Here is a 22069-nt window from a genome sequence, read left to right as displayed (position 1 = left end):
TTATTTTGCGTGCGGTCAATATCATGTTCTTACGAGCAAAAGGAAAACCAGAAATTCATTTAAATTACCATCTGGTGTAGTCAATTTTCCAATATCCATTAGTTTTCCCCCATCATGTATACCAAGAATAGTTATAACAGCTTTTAGCATCTTGCCATATTATTTGGATGAAAAACTTTTCACCTTGCTTGTCCAGTGTCATTCTGCATTTTCTTCTCTGTTAACTAGCTCTGGAGTTACTCTATCAACTTCCTTCTTCGCCTACAATACTCAGACGAGACTCACATTATTACTATATCTTGTAGAACTCAATCTATTTCCAAGAAGAAATCAAACACCAGTGATCTGTGTTTGAGACATAATATAATTCAGTAACTAAAGTGTATTCGCCTTAACAGTTTAAGCTTTTAGATGAGTTGGTAACACAATTCAACAATCTAGCCGAGTGACCACAGAGTTCAAGCGGAAATTATTTAAGGATTAGATTGAGACGAGCCATATAAGGATTGAAACCATAAACTTACCTCTTTTTCCCAATTTGTCTGCAGGGTAACTATGAAAAGAAGTAGCGCTTGTGCACATAGGGCAAGAGTGATTCCCCGCCAAAGTCCCTGAAAACCATAATATCAGTTTTCGCATAGACAAATGCTAGGAAAATGAGAAGATTGAAGGAGTACATACCTTTCCACCAAAATGGTAGACAAAAGCTAATATAATACCAGCAGCTATAAGCTCCCAAGTTTACGAATGCCCCTATCTTTTGCCAGCCACACCCTCGCGAGGTACCTGAATTTCGGTAACTGATAAAGTCATCGAGTCATTTAACTCCAGCGTGAACAAGTATCAATAGAGTTAGATATGTAATTCTGAACTGCTCTCTCAACTCAGAACCTACAGAGTCTACATTTCGGATCCGCGACTGTTTAACTCGCCTTCAAGTTTAAAGATACTGGTAGCTTAGACAAACGCTGAAGTAACATTGCTCATCCTAGCTGAGCAAGCAATTGAAACAAATCAAATTGCTGCATTAGCTATTCCCAAATTCAATTTGGCCAGTCATCTGCTATAGCATATGTTGCTCAGACTCTTCAAAAATGTTGTCTAGAAGTAGTGCATATTTGGAGGATCTGACACAGGTGCTCCGGTAACATACCCGCCCATGGCCTCATCAAGCCTTGTTTTAAACAAATCAAGAAACTTAGTCTAGATTCTTGAAACATAGCAACTGGAAACGCGTATTGTAAAAATTCAGACGAGCCTGAAAGTACAGATTGAATACCATCTAAGAAGTGGGATACTTCTAGCAAGACTAGCATTTCGGCTACATATCCAACTACTTCTTCCTCGGTGCTATAACAGTAACCCCACAGTTTACGAACCGAAATCAAAACTACTGCAACAACGCCTTCTGTAGCCACCAAGAATACTGCAGTACTAGCTGCTTGAGGTCGTCCAGCACCTAGTTCATTTGAAACTCTTGCGCTGAGGAGAAAGCCAAATAAGTATACAAGCTAGTGAAGAAACATATAAAGGAAAACGTAACAGAAGGGTATATAAAGATGTTAGAAATTCTCCTCGTGGCACCACTTGGTCCTAGAGGTATCATATACACCATGGCACATGTATTAAGGCTGAAATTTTTCAAAATTAGCAACACTTTGAAGACAAAAGATTTTAGCTTGTGATTAGTATTATTAGCATGTCTAAGAAGTCCAACCTGATAGAAAGATCCGACGTCTTTAGCATTGGGTTTGGAAGAAGTCCATACAACAGAACCATCATTTCAAATGACCTAATCTCTAAGCTGTGTCAAGAAAAGAAAAATGGTTTGTTTCATTTGTTCATATCGTAAGGATGAACTTACGTACGAGTTAGATACATAGAAATTTATTCTCTATAACATTAAAGTCATAAAACTTTTTTTATCACATTAAAGTAATTGAACTTTTACCTATTATAACGGTAAAGTTACAACTACTTTTTGTCATAGTAAAGTAACTGCACATTATCCACCGTGATAGTAAAGTCACAAAACTTTTCCACTATAACAGTAAGGTCACTCGATGAGTAGGTTTTGTTGTTATCGTAGGTAAAATTTGGTAATTTAACTGTTAAAATGGGTAAAGTTTTGTGGCATGGTGGGTAAAGTTACTTTAATCGGTCAAAAAGCACGTAGTTTGCGACCTTACTATTATAAGTGGATAAAATTCAGTACCCATATATCATGAAATGCCTCTTTTGAAAATCCAGTCCAAGATGACCAACAAACATTATAGATATCACCTGTAAGCAGGGGCGGAGCCAAGTGTAAACAAGGGGATCAGAAAATTATACTGTATATTGAAGGTTAAAATTAATTTTATGTATAAATACTGGATGTTGAACCCTTGGCTTCTCCGTGTGTTTATTTCTTCATAATTTTGAACTCCTAATGAAAATCCAACATAATAAAAAATTGACAGACATAAGAGGCCCTGCCAATACTAAAAGCCTCTTCACTTCTCCCAAAATCTCATTATTGCTCTTGTTCTTAGACTCTTTTTTTTCCATTTTCTACAATCAATGGACACTCAACACCTTGTTCACTCTCTTAGTCTCTTGTATATCCATTTTCCTCTAAATAGTATAAAGCTTTCCCTCATAAAAACAAAGGTTGAAGTTCATACGAGGGGATAAAGAGCATGGGCACAGTGTAATGGTACCCCTGTTCCAAGAAACTAAAGAAATATATATATATATATATATATATATATATAGATGTCTTGTGACATAAGATATTTAAATGAAACAATCCAACTACGTTGTCTTTGTGTGAGCTATAAGTCGGATCGAGTAGTGAAATAAATCACGATTTTTACTGAGGGGTTCAAAAAGAAAAATGTAATGCCTGAGATTTGAACTTGGAACCTCAAGGTAAATTTTGAATCCCTAAACCAACATCTTCTCTTGTGTTCAAGGGTTCAAAATTTATATATTGTACATTAAGAAAAAATACCTTATATATATTGGTATAATTTTTTGGCGAGGGTGTTCGGGTCCTGGCCCTAGATCCACCCCTGACATCACATTCCCTTGGGCTATAGCCAGGGGCAGAGCCAGGCATAGCGAAAAATTATACTGTTTATACATGACTAAAATTATTTTTATATATATTTAGTAGATGTTGAATCCCCTTCGACTTCTTCATGTGTTCACTTTTACAAATTTTGAACCCCTTAGGCCTGTTTGGAAAGCCACCCAGGTAATTGGAATTAGGTATAATTGGGTGTAATTACACAGTTTGACCTATTTATTTGACCAAATAATTATACAGTTAGGTGGGAATTGGGTGTAATTGAATTCTCAAGGGGGGTTGAGAATTGAGTGTAATTACACCATGTTATTACACAGTTACTTTTTAGTTTGTTTCTTTTTTGTTTATTTTAATTTCTTTTTATTTTTAATTTATTTTTAATTTCTATTATTTTAATTTCTTCTGATTTTTAATTTATTTCTATTATTTTGATTTCTTTTGATTTTTAATATATTTTTAATTTCTTTTAATTTTTACTTTTTAATTATTTTTATTCTTTAAAATGTATTTTTCTTTTTATATTCCCAAACTTTAATTCTTGTAGTTCCGTGTAATTGCTCGTATTTTTATTTTATTCATTTAACATAATCGTGTTATTATTCTAATTTTTGAAATTACACCTCTTAATATTGGAAAGAATGAATCATTAACAAACTTGACATATAACGAGTGACATTATTAAAATAGAATTTCGACGTGAATGAGGTTATAGACTTATATTTTACCTTTCTTTTGAATTATTTATATAAGTTACATTAGAACTTACTTATGTAACGTTGGAATTTGACATAAGAGTATTATGCTAAACGTTTTCTTATAGATTTTGAATTTATGTTATATTTTAATTTTAAGTTATTTGTTTTCACATTGCATGTTGTTTATTTTTCACTTACATTTGATGGATTTTTTGTGTCAAACATTTGAATAATGTTATGGCATTATATTTATAAATATTATTTTTTTGTCAAACATCCAATCCATGACGTTCTCATAAAAAAAAAAAAATCTTGTTTTAAGTTTTATAATTAATTAAAACTAAATATTACTCCCTCTGTCCCAAAAAGATTGTCCTCCTTTCCTTTTTAGTCTGTCCCAAAAAGATTGTCCGCTTTTCCTTTTTAGTCTGTCCCAAAAAGATTGTCCCCTTTCTATATTTAGAAACAATTTAACTTTATAAGATGATTTACAGTCACACAAATATCTAAGACTTGTTTTGGACCACATATTTCAAAAGTCTTCCTTTGTTTCTTAAACTTTGTGTCAAATCAAAAGTGGACAATCTTTTTGGGACGGAGGGAGTATTAATTTGAAAAATACATATCAATTATTTTTTACAATATTAGTTACAAATATGTGATTATTAATTAATGTATTTTCAAGAAACAATGTGTTATTAAATAACTAATTTAATATAATTTATAAGGCAAATATTTTTTAAATATTAATTTTAAATTTTTTATAACTAAATTTTATTTTTAAATTAAACTAACTGTGTAATTACACTTGTGCAACCAAACAACACGCTTGTAATTACATTGTAATTACGTTCTGACAAACAAACATGCCGTTGCAATTACATTACTGTGTAATTACTAGGTTGTGTAATTACTACCCTAGCGTCCTGACTAATATTCATTGAATATGTATAAATATTAGATTTATAACCCAATAATTATTATAAATTGAAGTCGACATTCTAAAATTTAGAACTCATAAAGTTGAATGTATTAAGGGATGTTACTCTAAAGAGTATTACACACTTGATCAGGAAAATATTAATTGATTGTCGAATCTTGTGACTTGGTTGTCCGAAAAAAATTGTTTTAAATAAAGTTTCAGGGTGAATAAAGGGGACCATATTTATAAAGAAAGATTGCGCATTTTATCAGTTTCATTTTTAAAAGTTGCCACTTGAGGTATGACTGTATTTACGTGCACTAGCTGTATCACTTATTATTTTAGAGTGACATTGTCCATTGTGTATCACGTACGTTTTAGAAGCCTTAGCCATTGCAAACCCTTAAAAGACATTTTATGAGTAGACCTCTTGAACTCATATATCCAGACATGTTATAAATTAGGCTTAATGCATATGCGACCTTTTAAATTTGCTTTTTTTTTTTTTTTCTATTTTATCGCTTCAACTAAGTATTGTTCCTATTGAACCCATGAACTTGGCATCAAGTGTGTCTATCAAATAAGATCCGACTTACATAGCATATATAGCGAGTTTAATTTTTTTTAATCTTGGCGTGATTATCAATCACATCCTACGTGGAAAATTCAACTAATTAAAACACCTCACCCATTTTAATTATACACATTAGACAGAAAGAAGTGTGCTACTGTGTTATACAAATGAAGAACCACCACTTAAACCAATCAAATAACAAAACTGGAAAAATAAGAAATCAAAATTGGATACTAAAACTGAAAATAAAAACTGAAAACTAGAACTGAAAAATAAGAAACCAAAACTGGAAAATCAAAAGTTGAAAAATAAGAAACCAAAATCAAAAACTAAACTGAAAACTGAAAAACTAAAACCAAAACTTAATATCTGATGTATATAATTAAAATGGGTAGGGTGTTTTAATTGGTTGAATTTTCCACGTAGGATGCGATTGACATTCATGCGCAAGGCTAAAAAAAATTGAAACTCACCATTTATATTATGTAAGTCGGATTGTGTTTGATAGACACACTTGACACTTGAGGCCAAGTTCAGGGGTTCAGTAGGAACAACACTTAATGGGCGTTTGGCCATAAGAATTATTCACTTTAGTTCGGAATTTTTTTTTCACTTTTCAGCGTTTGGCCATAAGAATTCCGAATACAACTTGAAGTTGTATTCCAGAATTCCAAAAAAAAAAAAAAAAAAACTTGTTTTTAAAAAAAAAAAAAACACTTTTTTCACTTTTTTACAACTACATTTCAACAAAAACTACAATTTCAAAAACTATAGCCAAACACAACTCCAACTCCAACTCCAAAATTTCAAAAAAAGTGAAATTTTTTCTTGGTATCTATGGACAAACAGGCCTTTAGTTAAGGTGCCAAAATGAAAAAAAAAAAGGATAAGTTTAGGAGGCCACATATGCATTAAGCCTTTTATACTATGGATATTGTTGAAGTATTTCCTAGCCAAATTCCTATTCCCAAATAAATCAAAACTAACATTCCTTTCTTTTCATACCTGAATTCACGGTCAAACTTAAGTATTTTGACCCTCGTACTTCGAATACCTTCTCATAAATTGTGATAGAGAGAGGCTGGGTTTCCACCTTGACACCTTGTGCAGAAAAGATAAAACTGAATATTGATGGTAGTGTCAAGATGCAAAACTGAAGATTTTGCTTTTGAAAGGCTCTTTCAATTATAAAGGAAAGTGGATGTTGAGATAACCGGGTAAGGTAAAGCCTACTTCAAATTTAGTCACAGAATTATGGAGCAATAAAAAGGGTTATAATAAATGGGATACAATAATTTAGAAGCGAATGAGAGATTGCCTATTGACCGTCAAGCTTATTAATGAAGAGGGAGTACAGTGTCATTCGTTGGGACCTGCTATTGAAGATTGTAAATACTTATAGAAAGTCAACAAGGACACCATTAAACATATCTGGAGAGAAGTAAGTTAACGTGTTGAATTCTCAAAAATGAAGAGCACAAATGTGAAGAAGCTTTATTGATTTGAGATGATGCGCTTAAGGATGTGGAGTTTCTTCTCCTGACAGATTAAATTGTATAGCTTATCAAAGATAAAAAAAATTTATTTAGTATTTTCCATTTTACACAAAAAAGAAAAGAAGAAGAAGAAGAAGAGTATATCTATTGTTTTCTAGTCTAAAACAATTGAAAACGAAGATGTTAAACTAATTGATGTGTAAACACACGAAACAACCACCGTTCACCATCACAATTGTTAATTTAAAATAAAATGGGCATGGATAATGAAATCTCTCGTTGCTATTTTGGAATTAAATATGTGAGATAGACAAGGAAATGGAATAATCTCAATTCTACAATCATAAGCTAAACTTTGTTTTCCCACAATTCCCATAAAATGCAATGGACTGGTAGTTAGAGTTTCTTAACTATCTGACGAAAACCAAAATTGCTATTTTTAGCAAACTTAGAGTACTAAAACTGCTCAACAATATATCTAAATGACCATTTTAATCTACCCCGAACATAAGAGATCATTTTGTCATTTCTCCCGAGAAGCAAGAAAAGCTTCAAACTTTTGCATCCAAAGTGCTAAATAACGATTTTTTTGTAGTCCAACCTGTACAAGTTTGGACGGGTTAAACTAGCTACAAATTTATTTATTTTTTGTATATTTTTGACACCTCAAGTTTAAAACACTCACGTATAAGGCTTTCGTCGCGCATGTTAAATCAGTACATTGGCTATTCTAAAACTACCAAAGTATGGGGTAGCGTGGTAAACATTTTTCATTTTTTACCAGAGATCTCGTGTTGGGAATATGCGAATGGAGTTCTCTGACTCTTTGAGTCTCTGGTAGGAAATGTTAAAATCTCCCACATCTTGTGTTCAATGTCAAGTCAACGGCAATGTCGAAGCTAGGAATTTAGTTAAGGCTATTCAAGAAAAACGATTTTATTTCATTGTTATTTGTTATCACCTTCAGAAATAGTATTAATTATCAGAAGTTCTATATCTATCTCCAAAAGAGAAAAAGAGACTTTAGCGTTTAAATAAATATAAGATTCTTATTGTATTAAATGAATATAAAATCCACCAGAAATATTGGATCAAAAACTATATAAAGTGTAGGACACTTCTGGAGAAAGAAACACACGTAGGCTCGTGTTGACTTGTATGGTTTTGTTAACAAAATGAAAAGAGAGAGAAAAAAAAAAAACTTGTATTTAGAAAGTAAAGTATTTCAAAGAAACAATCTTTTTGAGATAGATCATCAATGAATATTGTGACTCGAGCTCCTAATACTTTTTTTAGTATCTTTTAACACAACTTATTTAAAGTATTGGATCCGATAATGCTTTTTTTAGTAAATTTTAAATACATATATAAGGTCAAAGTCAAAGCTACTAAACTCAAAATAAAAACGTAAATTCTACACTGGATCCGTCCCCTAGGTAGAGGTAATCCAATGATACCAACGAAGGCTTTTCATGAATGTTTGAGTTCCATTTTCATTGTTCTCTTATCATTTATCATTTCCCTTTTTCTCTCTCATGAGCAATAAGAACATTTAAAGAAGAGAAAACAAGAGAAAATTAATCAGAACTAGGAGGGCTCAGTTTCCATCCTTTTGGGCCTTATAATAAGATTAGGCCAGGGCCCATTGGCTAGGACATTTTTATCAGGCATTTGCACTTTTGTGCTTATTTTATGCTGGTCTTTTAATTTATGTCCCCCACAATAAAAAAAATCGCTGGGCATGCATTTATATTTTCACTACCATGACTTTAGTTTCTAAAGAACTTGTGCTTCACTAGGCAAAGCTTGGTTGCTAAATGGTAAAAATTAAATACCAACCCATTTTAAGGACAAAAACGTCCAATTTTATCATTTTCATCAGGTTGATTTATGCAAATGTATCGTTTCTGGTTTCTATTTAAATTTTGTCCATATTTTTAAAAGTTGTGCATATATAATTCTTTGCTTAAAATCTATTACATCTTCTTTCTGAGGGAAAGATCCACTCGATCTTCCATGTGAGATGTCTAAAGACATACCATCCAGACATGGCAGACCCTACAAGAGGCGTTTCCCGAGACCACCGGAAAGCATGATGACTTCCTTGTCGAAGGAAATTCTGACCATCTATCCAAAAAAAAAAAAAAAAATCTTGTAGGATTCCAAAAAATTTCTTTGATTTGTTCCCAAAAACTAGTCACCTGCTTCTTACATTCCACGAATATTAGTCAGGACGCTAAGGAATATCCAGAAAAAGCCCTTGGAATCAGCCTGATTTATCCCAAAAAATACACTACTTTTGGAGGATCCGACATGCACGCATCGACATTAATTTTTAAAGAGTCCAAGCAACATAATTTTGGATGGAGCATGGAAATGATCTACTTTGTGCTTGTTGCCAATCTCATTTACCAATTTCTTCTATGTTGATTCTTGAGTCACCCTATCTGCTACTTTATTTGCCTACAAAACACAACAAACTTGCTTTATCTACAATGATTCCTTGATCTTGAGCTTTCAATAAAGACCAGACATGGAGATATGCAGCGGAATGAGATAAGGAGTTATGTTGCTTGGATACTCCAAAAATGTTGGTGTATTCGTGTCAGATCCTCCAAAATACACTACTTTTAGAGGATCCGACACGTACCTGGTGGCATTTTTGAAGAGTCTGAGCAATACAAATAAAAAGAACAATTAACTTTAGATTAATTCTTGTAAGTTGGCTATGACCTATGTTGCTCGTACTCTCAAAAAATGTTGCCGCACCCTTGTTAGATCCTTAAAAAATACACTACTTTTAGAAGATCCGACAGGCATCCGGCAGCAATTTGAAGATTCCGAGCAACATAGGCTATGACACCCTAGAGGTAACCCAATGAAAGTAGCAGGATGAATTGATTGTTGAAATTGAAACAAGCCTTAGAAGGAGCAAAACTAACCTGTTTATCCCAATTTGTTCTCAGAATAACAACAGAGTAAATCAGTGCTTGTGCAGAAATGGCCAGAATGATTCCCATCCAAAGCCCCTTTTGCACAATTGGAAAAGTATGCAAACCATCAGTTTTGCCACATAACTCAACTCGCAAAGAATAAGTAGTATAAGCTCTATACACTGACGATGTAACAAAAAATTTAAACCATCAGGTCACTTAAAGGAAAATTGTGTGTGATTCTCTATACATACATTAATTGGTAACCTCAAAAAAGGGAAAAGCAATCTTCTATAGCCGGTCACTACATTGAAAGAGTAAGAAAAAATTGCACTTTTTCATTGCATATAACTTAAACTCGAGAATATAATGCAATATTAATAATGAAATGCGTATAAGAATAATACCTTTCCTCCAACATGGTAGACAAAAGCTAACACAGCACCAGCAGGTATTCCCCACAGATAAAAGGCTCCCAAATTGACAAATGCACCTATCTTTTGCCACCCACATCCTCTAGCAATACCTTAATTTTTTGTTAATAAGGTCAGTGCCGAAGCTAGAAATTTCGCTAAGAGTACTCAAGAGTGTACAAGATTTAATATATATGAATAAAAAGTAGTAATTTAGCCTATATACACAATATAATTTTCCTTGGGAAGGGTGCGGTTGTTGCTTCGACCCTGTCTAATAGTTAAAGATATTATCAGATAAAAGTTGCATTATTGGCAATATAGACACTTGGAAGTGGATTTGGACAAACCTGAAAATACAGATTGATGAGCATCTAAGAAGTGAGATACTGCTATTAAGATTAACATTTTCCCAACATATGTCACTACTTCTTCTTCATTGCTATAGCAATGGCCCCAGACTTTACGAATCGAAACCATGACTATAGCTAGTAGAATGCCTTCGGTGGTAGCTAAGAATGTTGCAGTACGCGCTGCAAGACGAGCTGCTTTTGGTCGTCCAGCTCCCAATTCATTGGAAACTCTTACACTTACAGCCCCACCTAGTCCTTGAGGCAACATATGTACCATAGCAGATGTATTAAGGCTGGAAAAATAAGTCAAAGTAACGTTAGGCCGGGGGATAGATGACTGAATCATGATGTTGCATGTGATATTAATGCGTTAAAAAAACTACTGACCTGATGGAAAGAACTGACGTTTCTAGCTTCGGATTAGGAAGAAGACCAGACAAAAGAACCATCATTTCGAACGACCATATCTCCAAGCTGAGTTTCAAAAGATGGAAAGAGTCAAATTGGCTTTGTTATATTCATAACACTACTTAAAAAAACAAGGATTAGTGATAGACAAATTCTGTAGCTAAACAGAAAATCCGTTGCTAATCCTATTTAACGACTGACTATCAAAACTTCGGTTAGCTACGAGCAATTTAGCGACGAAATTCGTAGCTAATTACAATTTTTTTGTAGAGTAATTCCATTACTCATTTATTGAAAACAACTGAGGAATACCACATCATAAGAGCTGAAGGAACTGCAAGTCTAAGATATCTTGGGATATCAGAAAATGCTTCGGTTGAGAATCCTGTGCAAGTATTTTTGAAGCAAGGCGATATCCTAATATATGCAGCTAGCAAGGACACATTAATCCAGTAAGATGTAGCATTAGCTAGAGCTGCTCCTTTGCTGCCAAGGCCGCTTTTGAGCACGAGAATCCAACAACCGAAAACATGGAGCAATGCGGTGAATCCTGCAGTAAGCATCATGGGGAGGACATTGTTTTGAGCTTGTAGAAACCTAATCTGGCATTCTAGTAGTCCAAAGGCAAATATGCTCGGTATCATGAAGCATGCATAATGTCCTGCTTCGGCTGCAATTTCCGGATCTTGTCTCAAGAATACAAGAATATGTCCTGCATTAGCCCAAATACAGGCAAGAGGTATGCTGACCAAAAGATTAACAAACATTGCCCTTTGCATATGAATACCAAGCATGTGATATTGCTTTGCACCATTTGATTGACCACATAATGTCTCCAATGCACTTCCCATTCCCATCTGATATATCAAGCAGAGTTGAATCAAAATGCCAAGGACAAAGACAGAGATCTTAGATGAGTATCAAATAGCTAAAGAAAACATAGTTAAATTCCTCTTGACTATCAAGTGATTGTCAAATAGTTGAATATGTTATACTCCCTCCGTTTCAATTTACGTGTCTTAGTTAGGAGTACGCGGGTCAAACTAACTAATTTTTTTTTGGCTAATTTTCCGTGTGAATTTGGACATAAAATCTTCAATTATTTTTTGAAATAAAATTTCCATATTTAGAAATTACGTAAAAGTACTGCCATAAGTCACAATAGTTAACAATCCAAAATATTTGATAAAATCACGATCAAAGAAATCATTCTTTGACTCTTGAAATTGTAACTAAGACACAAATTCAAATAGAGAGAGTAGCATGTTAGCTTAATGTTCATGCTTATTTAGTTGTATTAGTAGATGTGTTCCACATCCTATTGCTTATCAAATATATACGTTTTTCGCTAATTTGGCAACTCAAATGCACAACTCTGACTCAGGATCAAGCCCTTATAAGAGTCGTGGCTGCTGAGAACTCTCTCAAAGTCTTTGATATCAGTATTTCGGTCGGTCAAGCACCAATAAAGGTACATAAGTGGCTACATAAGAGCTTTTGTTAAAAAAAAACCAAGCACTTCGATGAAGATTTATAGCATCATTAAGGTAAATACATATTACTCGAGCAACTCTATTATAAAGAACAATTTATGAACTTTAGATCATTTGAGCATTCATCTAAAATATGTTGTTCGGACTCTTCAAAAATGTCGAGTGGTGCATGTTGGATTCTCATATATTTTTGGAGGAATCGACACAGATGCGACAATATTTTTGAGAGTCAAAGTAACATAGCATCTAAATACTAAAATACATGCAATAAATTTTGTCATCCATATACAGTCAGACCTTTCTATAACAATATCGTGTTACTTCCTCCATCCAAATTTATGTGGCAACTTTCAGATTTCGAGAGCAAAAAAAAAAAAAGTTCTTTGACCTTGATTTTTCATATGCCTTTTAAAGATTTTAAATTGTTAACTGCAGTGATGTATAGTACTTCTTACATAGATTCCAACTATGTAAATTTTATTTTAACAACTTAAAGCTTCTGTGTCTGAATTCACGGTCAAAATTAAGAAATTCAACTCTCGAAATCTGAATTGTGTGACATAAATTGGGAACAGAGGGAGTATATTATATGTTCTCTACAACATCATCTTGCTATAGCAGCCACAAAATATTCAGACAAATTCAACGTCGTTATAAAGATGTTTGACTGTAATGCGATAAATGAAGTAAAAGAAAGACTAACCAACAAGCTGAATCCAGTCACAAAGGCAAATGAAGTAGCCATGGAAGCACCTGCAAGAGCTAGCTCTCCACGATGACCAATAAACATAACAGAGATCACTTGTAAGGAATATAATAGAAGATTTACTAGCATTAATGGCCCTGCCAATACCAACAACTTCTTCACTTGTGCAACAATCTCATCAGATTTTCTTGAATTGGGACACTCAAGGTCTTCTTTCCTTTCTTGAATATCCATTCTCTGCTAAAAGAACACAAATTAGCGACAGACAAATTCTGTAGCTAAATAGAAAAATCCGTTTCAAATTCTATTTAGCGACGGATAAGTAACAAATTATAAAAAAATTATGTTACCTACGGGCGATTTAACAACAGATTGGCGACGAAGTGCGTGGCGAATTCCAGTTTTTTCGTGTAGTGAATTTGCCAACTAATTTTACATTGTTTGGCTAAACTACCAAAATTCGGTTATCTTGAAAAGCGTTTTTTTCAGAAGTACTTTTGGCTTATCTCACAAAGCCCAAAATAGCTTAAAGTTAAGACTCTCAAAGTCAGAAGAGAGGATAAAAGTTTTAAGAGCTTTAGCTATAGCTTAAAGCATATTTTGATTGTACCTACGATATATCTAAGGATTGTTACTACAAAGAGCATTACACGTTCGATCATGAAATATCTTGTCGAATCTTGTGATTTGGTTGTCCTAAAAAATTTGTTTAAATAAGGTTTCGGGGTGACTTAAAATTTAACTCTTAAAGGGTCAATTTTTATTATGAAAGACTTTGCATACTTTGTCAGTTATATTTTAAACGCTGCCAGTACTTGCTGTATTGTGAATTCAGCTTTATTTGTTGATCATAGTCTATGCTGTATAAATATAAGGTCCAAATTAGTAGTAACATGCTTCACGTGTTATTTTAGAGTGATGTTCTCCATTGGGGGTCGGGTTTTAGCCTAGCTCATGCAAACCCTCAAAAGACATTTTATTGGTAGATCTATTCAACTCATGTGCAGACATATTACAAGTTATATGAAGGTGTTATTAATTAGGGAGTCAAATAATTTTTTATTTGACTATAATTTTTCAAATGTTTTTTTAAGTAATTTGAATTGTTAGCTATGTTGCTTCTAGGACTTTTTATGTTATTTTTAAATATATAAATATTATTTTAAATTTTTGAAAATCCATACCCGATTTATATATGTTTTTTTAAGCAATTTGAATTGTTAGCTATGTTGCTTCTAGGACTTTTTATGTTATTTTTAAATATATAAATCTTATTTTAAAATTTTGAAAATCCATACCCGATTTATATATAACCAATTATTTGACTATAATTTTTCAAATGTTTTTTTTAAGTAATTTGAATTGTTAGCTATGTTGCTTCTAGAACTTTCTATGTTATTTTCAAATATATAAATCTTATTTTAAATTTTTGAAAATCCATACCCGATTTATATATAACCAAAATTAAGTATTTTAACATCTTATGTTTCGAACCCTTTCACATTAATTGGGACATAGGGACTAGTTTGGTTTCCAACTTGTGCACGAAAGATAAAACTAAATACTAATGGTAGATGCAAACTGGAAATGCTGCTTTTGAAGGGCTCTTTCGAAATGATAAAGAAAGGTGGATGTTGGGATACTCAAGTAAGCTGAAGCCTAGTACAAGTTTAGTTACATAATTAAGGAGCAACAAAAAGGGTTATAATCAGAAATTATGGGTTGAAGACGACAGACACCTCAATTATGGGGCGATCTTATGATTGATCAAATAGCAATGAAGAATAAAATAATTTTTTTTAAAAGAAAAAAACCTTTTATTTAATGTTTCTTAAGAGACGTGTAAAACAAAAACACAATAAATAATTTGAGACAGAGGGTATACCACATTAACTGCACACATTGCTGCAAACACAAATATTAAGCACATCAAGAACAAGAAATTCCAACTACGAGAAGACTTAACATGTACTAATATAAAGCACTCTCTTTTTCTTTACTTAAACGCTAAACCAAAAACACAACCTAAATTTTTCAGGAAGCATGCACATGTGCTGGCATATATTTTAGCGGATCCAGGATTTTCACTTAGGGTGTTCGGAAAAATAACTTGACCTAAATATACACTATAATATATGTTCAGGGTGTTCAAAAGTTAATATATGCACATGAACACAGAAAATTTACCCTAAATATACACTGTAATTTTTTATCCAGGGTGTTCGGGTGAACACCCTAGCCTCTTACTGCATCCGCCTGATATAAGCAATTAAGGTACTCATTTTTCTGCAGGAAAAAGAAAGATGATCATCCAAGAATCCATTTGCAGAATGCACGAGCAATACCCACAAGCACAAATAAAAAGAAAATAAAACGTGTATAAATATATAAACTGAGAAGCTCAGAGATAAAAAGGAGATCATCCAAGAGTCAATTTTCACCATTTCCCAGGATAAATTTTACACGGAAACTATGAACCTATATGTATATCTATGTCTTAAGTCTCTTTGTGAAGTGGAAAACCACAAAAGAGGAGAAGTACGTAACAGCTGAATTAACAACATTAATTGGATTTTGTTCTTGGGGCAGTTAACAGTCGTGTTGCAATAACATTTTTGTACAAAAATCAGCATGAAGTTACAACTTTGCCCTGATTGTTTTGACTTCTAAAGTAGATTTGTCTCATATTTTTGGTCGAACAATTGACTATATCTCAATTTTTAAATTAATTATGATCAGCACTATATAAATTTTGAAATTAATCACGCTTTATCATTAGATACTTTATTTCTCATTGTTCAGGACCAGAAAATTTTCTTTTTTCTGAAATTTGCATTTATTGATTTTTTCTTCTTTGCCTCTTTGTTGTTATCTTGTAAGTATGACATGTGCATGTTGACTTGGTGAATAACATTAAAATTTTGTTTTAAAGAAAAGTTCGTAATGCATATCTAGAAGGAAAAATGCAAAGCAACTATTACTATCACAAAATATTTGGTTAAGTAGAATTTTATTGGCTAGTCATATTCCTTCCTGATAGCATATATATCTTCACTCGTAGTTTGTATGGGGCGAGGCTACTTTTTTTTTTAAAAAATAGTATCTAGTTCTACTCAAAGCATTTCTTCTTCTCCTAAAAACTTGGGCAAACATCTCAACTTTTAAGAAGAAAAAAAGAAGCACTTTCAGCTCCGAGAAGCTTGGCCAAAATGACTACTAATCGCTATAGATTATTAAATATTTGACGAATACGAAAAGTGTTAATGATAATAACTATGAGTCCACCCTTTTAGTATTTACCACCTGAAGGTTCACCGAAACAGTCCACGGGACCTGGTCCCTAAGCTGTTTTCATAGATAGTAGTGGAAAGTAAATAAGACAAGATATTTACTTAGAAAACTCCTTGCTCAAGGGATTAAAAATCACGACCTACCCTAGTCCCTAGTAGGATTTCTAACTTCACTAAACTGAGCAATGTTCAAGTTACAACCTATTGCAACCTAAGAATTAAATTTTTAATTCCTCTCCCTTACAAATGTTCTATTTGTAGGCAACTCTCGACTACCTCTAGCCAAGCAAACTAATACACCTTGCCTTCACTGTCACGCCCCGAACTATGGCCTGGACGTAACACGGCACTCGGTGCCTGACTGCATGTGACCGAGCGAACCACATGGCTTGCTGAATCATCATGATACATAACATAAGCGGAATATAACGTGAATGCATGATGAGCCTTTATTAAACGTAGTAAGTCATAATACTTAATAAAAATACTTGTTTAAACATGAGTACGAAAATAACATGAATGAGCCAAAATGGCTATACGACTATGAATGTCTGACATGACATAACTGACTTGTCTAGTCTATGAAACCTCTATCATGAGTCTGACTGGAAAACATACTTACTGGGACAAGGCCCCCAGCATACCTTAGATGCATAACTAATCATAAACCAAAAGTTAACTAAACCCCGAATGAGATGGGGCTCACCAATAAGCTGGTATGTGCAGATCCTAATGAGCGGAGGCGTCGTCATGTAGGTTCGTACCTGCATCGTGAAATGCAAGCCCCCGGGCAATAAAAGGGGACGTCAGCACATTGAATGTACTGGTATGTAAAGTAACTGAAAGAAATAACATGGGACATGGAATAACATGATAAGAACTGAAACTGAAAACCTGGACATGAACATGAGCATGAGCATGAGTACATATATATATATATATATATATATATATATATATATATATATATATATATATATCATAAGTAAAACATGATAAGTAGGGAGAGCAATAACTTATAACCGATCCATGGTCTGGTGCTTGCGTCCCGCCAGCAGAACACTCAGTCCTTGCCAGGGAACATGAGATTTGATAAAATATGAAAGGATCCAGTCATTATGAGAGATCGTCCGGGACATGGGTGGAGCGATCCTTACCCTACGGTGGCTACGTAGTTTCAGGCTATCTGAAGCCCTCCTCGGTAATTAATGCAACTCCCAAAACATGAACATGTAAAATAGTGGCACTTGCTGCCCATGGTATATCATGAATCATAACTTGCTTGTACATAGTGTTCATGAATCATAACTTGCTTGTACATGGTTTTCATGAATCATAACTTGCTTGTATAGTTTCGTAAGATAACTTGTCATAGTCTTGCAAAACATGTTTTTGGTTCATGAGTAATAACAACAGTTCGTAATCATATATATATACTTGACTTGAAAACATGCTTGTAACTTGCTGGATGAAATCATAAAGCTTCATATAAACATAATGAGAACACATGAGGAAGAATTCATGATTCATGGATTAAGCTGGGATTCCTAATAACCGTAAAGGAAGATTAGGAATACAATAATGAATATAGATACAAGATTCATGTACATAAATACATAAATACGGGCTACCAATATGTTGGATTTAATGCCCTAGGATTTAAACTTCATGAATATCAAGAAACGGAGCATGGGGAAGAACGTAGAGATTCCCACATGTGGATGGAAGCTCTACATACCTTAATTGCTCCAAAACTTGAATTTTTTGAGAAGATTTCCTAAATCTTGATTCTTGAACCTTGAGATGGGTTTTCTTGAAAAACCCTAGATTAGGAAGAATGATTTCTTGTTTAGATTGCAAGGATATGTATTAGAATTGAGTTGGAATAATTAGAGTGGACTTACCTTGGTGTTCTTGATGATGGAGGAGAGTAGGAGGTCGTTCTAGGGTTTGAGGAATGAAAAATAATGAGTTGAACTGATATAGATGAATATATACTGTCCTGTGAAATTGCAGTTTACGTCCTGAACAGTGCTGGCCGTATTTTGAAATACGGGCCGTAAACTGAAATACGGGTCGTATTTTGAAATACGGACTGCACTGCATCTCTTTAGTAAAATGGTCAGAACTCTTTGCACAGATGTCCGTTTGACCCCCATAATATACCGTTGGAAAGGTATTTCAAATATCTACAACTTTCATCAAGGAAGTTTTTACAAATTCCAAATACATTTTGAAATACGGTCCGTAAATCGAAATACGGTCCGTATTTAACCATGTGACATCAAAATGTCAAATTCCAGAATGTTCAGAAATTCTTGGTTTCAGTTTACGATCACTGTTCATGGGCATAAACTAAAATACGGTCACTGTTCATGGGCGTAAACCACCATCTTACAACTGAACAGAGAAATTCTAACTCTCACATTCTTTATCTGTTTTTCTAAGTCTAGGATTATGATCAAAGTTTAAGTTAAAGGTACGGGGTGTTACATTCACTCAGACAAACGTACCACTCAAAAGGTTAAGTGGGTGAACAGTCCACAAACACCTTCTAAATTAACTCTAGCCTAGTGTACCTCCTAGAACTTGTAAAGATAACCTTCTTACAAGAAATCTCCTTGGAATTCAAGCACATACAAACAACTTCTTAAAAGAGAAGAGTAGGTTTACAATTTATAGAACAAAGAAACAAAGACTCAACAACCTAAGGACTTAAAACATCTTCAATTCAGGGATCTGGTCCTTTGGCTTGTTGAGGCTTGTTCTTCAGAGCACCTTGATAGGGGTGGCGGGCTGCACTTGAGAAGAATATATCTTTTTTATTTGCAAGTGTTAGGTCAAACTATTCCCAACATGTTGTATATATATGAGACCAAAGTAGAGAGCTTGTGAGAAGCATGTGACCATGGATTGTGACTTTTCAAGGACTATAGCTCCTAGCACACACATAGCTGTGCTGCTGCAGTTTTGCAGAACCGTGCAACTGCTTTACCAGCTGTCATGTTTCGTATAGCGCTCAGGGGACCTTATCAAAGATCTGATCCTTGGTGTGTTTGTCAAATCATCAAAACTACCACATCTCATAACTCATCAGTTAACTTTACTAAACTTGAAGGAGCAAAATTAAATTTTTCAAAAGTATATCTAAAGGATCTTTTCTTAATTTACCCCAAACATAAGGGAGTACTTTTGTCATTTAATTTTCTCCCGAAAAAGGTACAAACTTTTGTATCCAAAAGTGCTAAATGACCAATATTTTTGTTGTCTAACCTGCCCAGGTTTGTACAGGTTAAAGTAGTTATGATTTGTTCTTTTTGTATAATTTTTATTATACCTCTAGTTTAAAACACTCACATATCTGAGTCATCTTGCATGTCAAAACAGTACATCAACTATTCTAAAACTATCAAAGCGTGTAGTAAAATGGTAAATGTTTCTCCTTTCTACACCAGAGAGGGCTCAAACTATGTGACTTTTAACTTTGATTCTTCAAGTCTTTATTTGTTAGAAAATGATAAAATCTCTTACATCGTGAGTCCGAAGTCAAGTTAGCAACAACACTAACGAAACTAGAAACTTAGCTAAGAGTGTTTAAGAATTAATATATATATTCATTGAGCTATATATACGGTATAATTTCGGTGAAGGGTGATTTATCAGTCATTTGTTTTACTTCTTTCATCTTTTATCTTGAAATGGTCGAAAATTGATACAAAATTACAACTAGAATAAGCCGTCCCTTCAGAAATATTATTAATAATTTTGTATATATCTCCAAAAAGAAAAAGAATAGGAATTAGCAACAAATAAATTCTATAGCTAATTTCAGTTTTTTTTTCTTGTGGTGATTTTGCCAACTAACTTTTACATTATTTGGCTAAATTTCCAAAATTTGTTTATCTTGAAAAGCATTTTTTGTCGGAAGTACTTTTTGCTTGTCTCACAAAGCTCAGAATAGCTTAAAGTTAGACTCTCAAAGTCAGAAGAGAGGACAAAATTTTAAGAGCTTTAGCTATAGCTTAAAGCATATTTTGATTGTAAATACGATATATTTAAGGATTGTTACTACAAACAGCATTACACGTTCGATCATGAAATATCTTGTCGAATCTTGTCACTTGGTTGTCCTAAAAAAAAATTGCTTAAATAAAGTTTCGGGGTGACTTAAAGGGTCAATTTTTATAATGAAAGACTTTGCGCATTTTGTCAGTTATACTTTATTTGTTGATCATAGCTTATATAATAATATATAAATACGAATCCAAATTAGTAATAACATGCACTAGCTGTTTCACGTGCTATTTTAGAGTGATGTTCTCCATTGTGTATTTTAGAAACCTTAGCCCAGGCAAACCCTCAAAAGATATTTTATTGGTAGATCTATTCAACTCATGTGCAGGCATATTACCAATAATGTGGAGGTGTTATTAATTAGGGAGTCACATAATATTTTATTTGACTATAATTTTTCAAATATTTTTTAAGTATTTTGAATTGTTAGTTATGTTGCTTCTAGGACTTTTTATGTTGTTTTCAAATATATAAATTTTATTTTAAATTTTTGAAAATCCATACTCAATTTATATATGACCAAAATTAAGTATCTTAACATCTTATATTTTGAACCCTTTCACATAAATTGGGACACAGGGAGAACTTGTGCAGGAAAGATAAAACTGAATACTAATGGTAGTATCAGCTGGATGCAAATTGGAAATGCTGCTTTTGAAGGTCTCTTTCGAAATGATAAAGGAAAGTGGATGTTGGAATACTCAAGTACGTTGAAGCCTAGTACAAGATTAATTACATAATTAAGGAGCAATAAAAAGGCTTATAATTAAAAATTATGGGCTGAGGGTGACATACACCTCAACTATGGGGTGATGTTATGATTGTTCAAATACCCATGAGGATAAAATAGTTTTGAAGACATGTAAAACAAAATCACGATAGATAATTTGAGATGAGGGGTATACCGCATTAAGTGCACACATTGCTGCAAACACAAATAGTAAGCGCATCAAGAACAAGAAATTCCAACTACGAGTAGACTTAACATTTACTAATAAAAAGGCACTCTTTTTTGTTTAATTACTTAAACGCTAAACCAAAAACACAACCTAAACTTTCCAGGAAGCATGCGCATGTGCTGGCATATAAGCAATTAAGGTACTCAGTGTTTTGAAGGAAAAAGAAAGATGATCATCCAAGAATCCATTTACAGAATGCACGAGCAATACCCACAAGCACAAATAAAAAGAAAATATAACGTGTATAAATATGTAAACTGAGAAGCTCAGAGATAAAAAGGAGATACCCTCGTCAGAAACTAAATGGATGATCATCCAAGAGTCAATTTTCACTAATTCCAAGCATAAATTTTATAGGGAACTATGAACCTATATGTATATCTATGTCTTACTTCTCTTTGTGAAGTGGAAAACCAGAAAAGAGGAGAAGTAAGTAACAGCTGAATTAATAACATTAATTGGATATTGTTCTTGGGGCAGTAAGAGTTGTCATGCAATATGATTGTTGCAAATGAAAATAAGCCTGAAGTTACGCCTTTGCCCCTGATGTTTTGACTTCTAAAGTGGATTTGTCTGATATTTTTGGTCGAATAATAGTTGATTACATCTCAATTCTAAATTAAATGTGTATGATCAACATTATATAAATCCTGGTATCAATCACGCTTTATTAGTACTTT

The 22069-nt window shown here is 33.4% G+C and overlaps 1 protein-coding gene and 1 long non-coding RNA gene across 2 annotated transcripts; both read right to left on the bottom strand.

Annotated features, from left to right (window-relative positions):
• Nucleotides 1-54: 54 nt before the first annotated feature.
• Nucleotides 55-1082, bottom strand: LOC132602023 (uncharacterized). Its single transcript, XR_009567577.1, has 3 exons — nucleotides 682-1082; nucleotides 525-611; nucleotides 55-261 (listed from the first exon to the last, which is right to left on the bottom strand). It is a non-coding gene; the product is annotated as an uncharacterized LOC132602023 (long non-coding RNA).
• A 7576-nt stretch (nucleotides 1083-8658) lies between these two features.
• Nucleotides 8659-21812, bottom strand: LOC132602022 (protein DETOXIFICATION 16-like). Its single transcript, XM_060315050.1, has 8 exons — nucleotides 21677-21812; nucleotides 13064-13303; nucleotides 11180-11724; nucleotides 10847-10933; nucleotides 10457-10752; nucleotides 10101-10219; nucleotides 9703-9789; nucleotides 8659-9223 (listed from the first exon to the last, which is right to left on the bottom strand). The coding sequence occupies exons 2-8, from the start codon at nucleotides 13298-13300 to the stop codon at nucleotides 9182-9184; spliced, it is 1413 nt and encodes a 470-aa protein (XP_060171033.1). The 5' UTR covers nucleotides 13301-13303; nucleotides 21677-21812; the 3' UTR covers nucleotides 8659-9181.
• Nucleotides 21813-22069: the final 257 nt, after the last annotated feature.

Source organism: Lycium barbarum, chromosome 7 (genome assembly GCF_019175385.1).
Source record: "Lycium barbarum isolate Lr01 chromosome 7, ASM1917538v2, whole genome shotgun sequence".
Taxonomy (NCBI): Eukaryota; Viridiplantae; Streptophyta; class Magnoliopsida; order Solanales; family Solanaceae; genus Lycium; species Lycium barbarum.
This window is presented reverse-complemented; position numbering and strand designations above follow the sequence as displayed.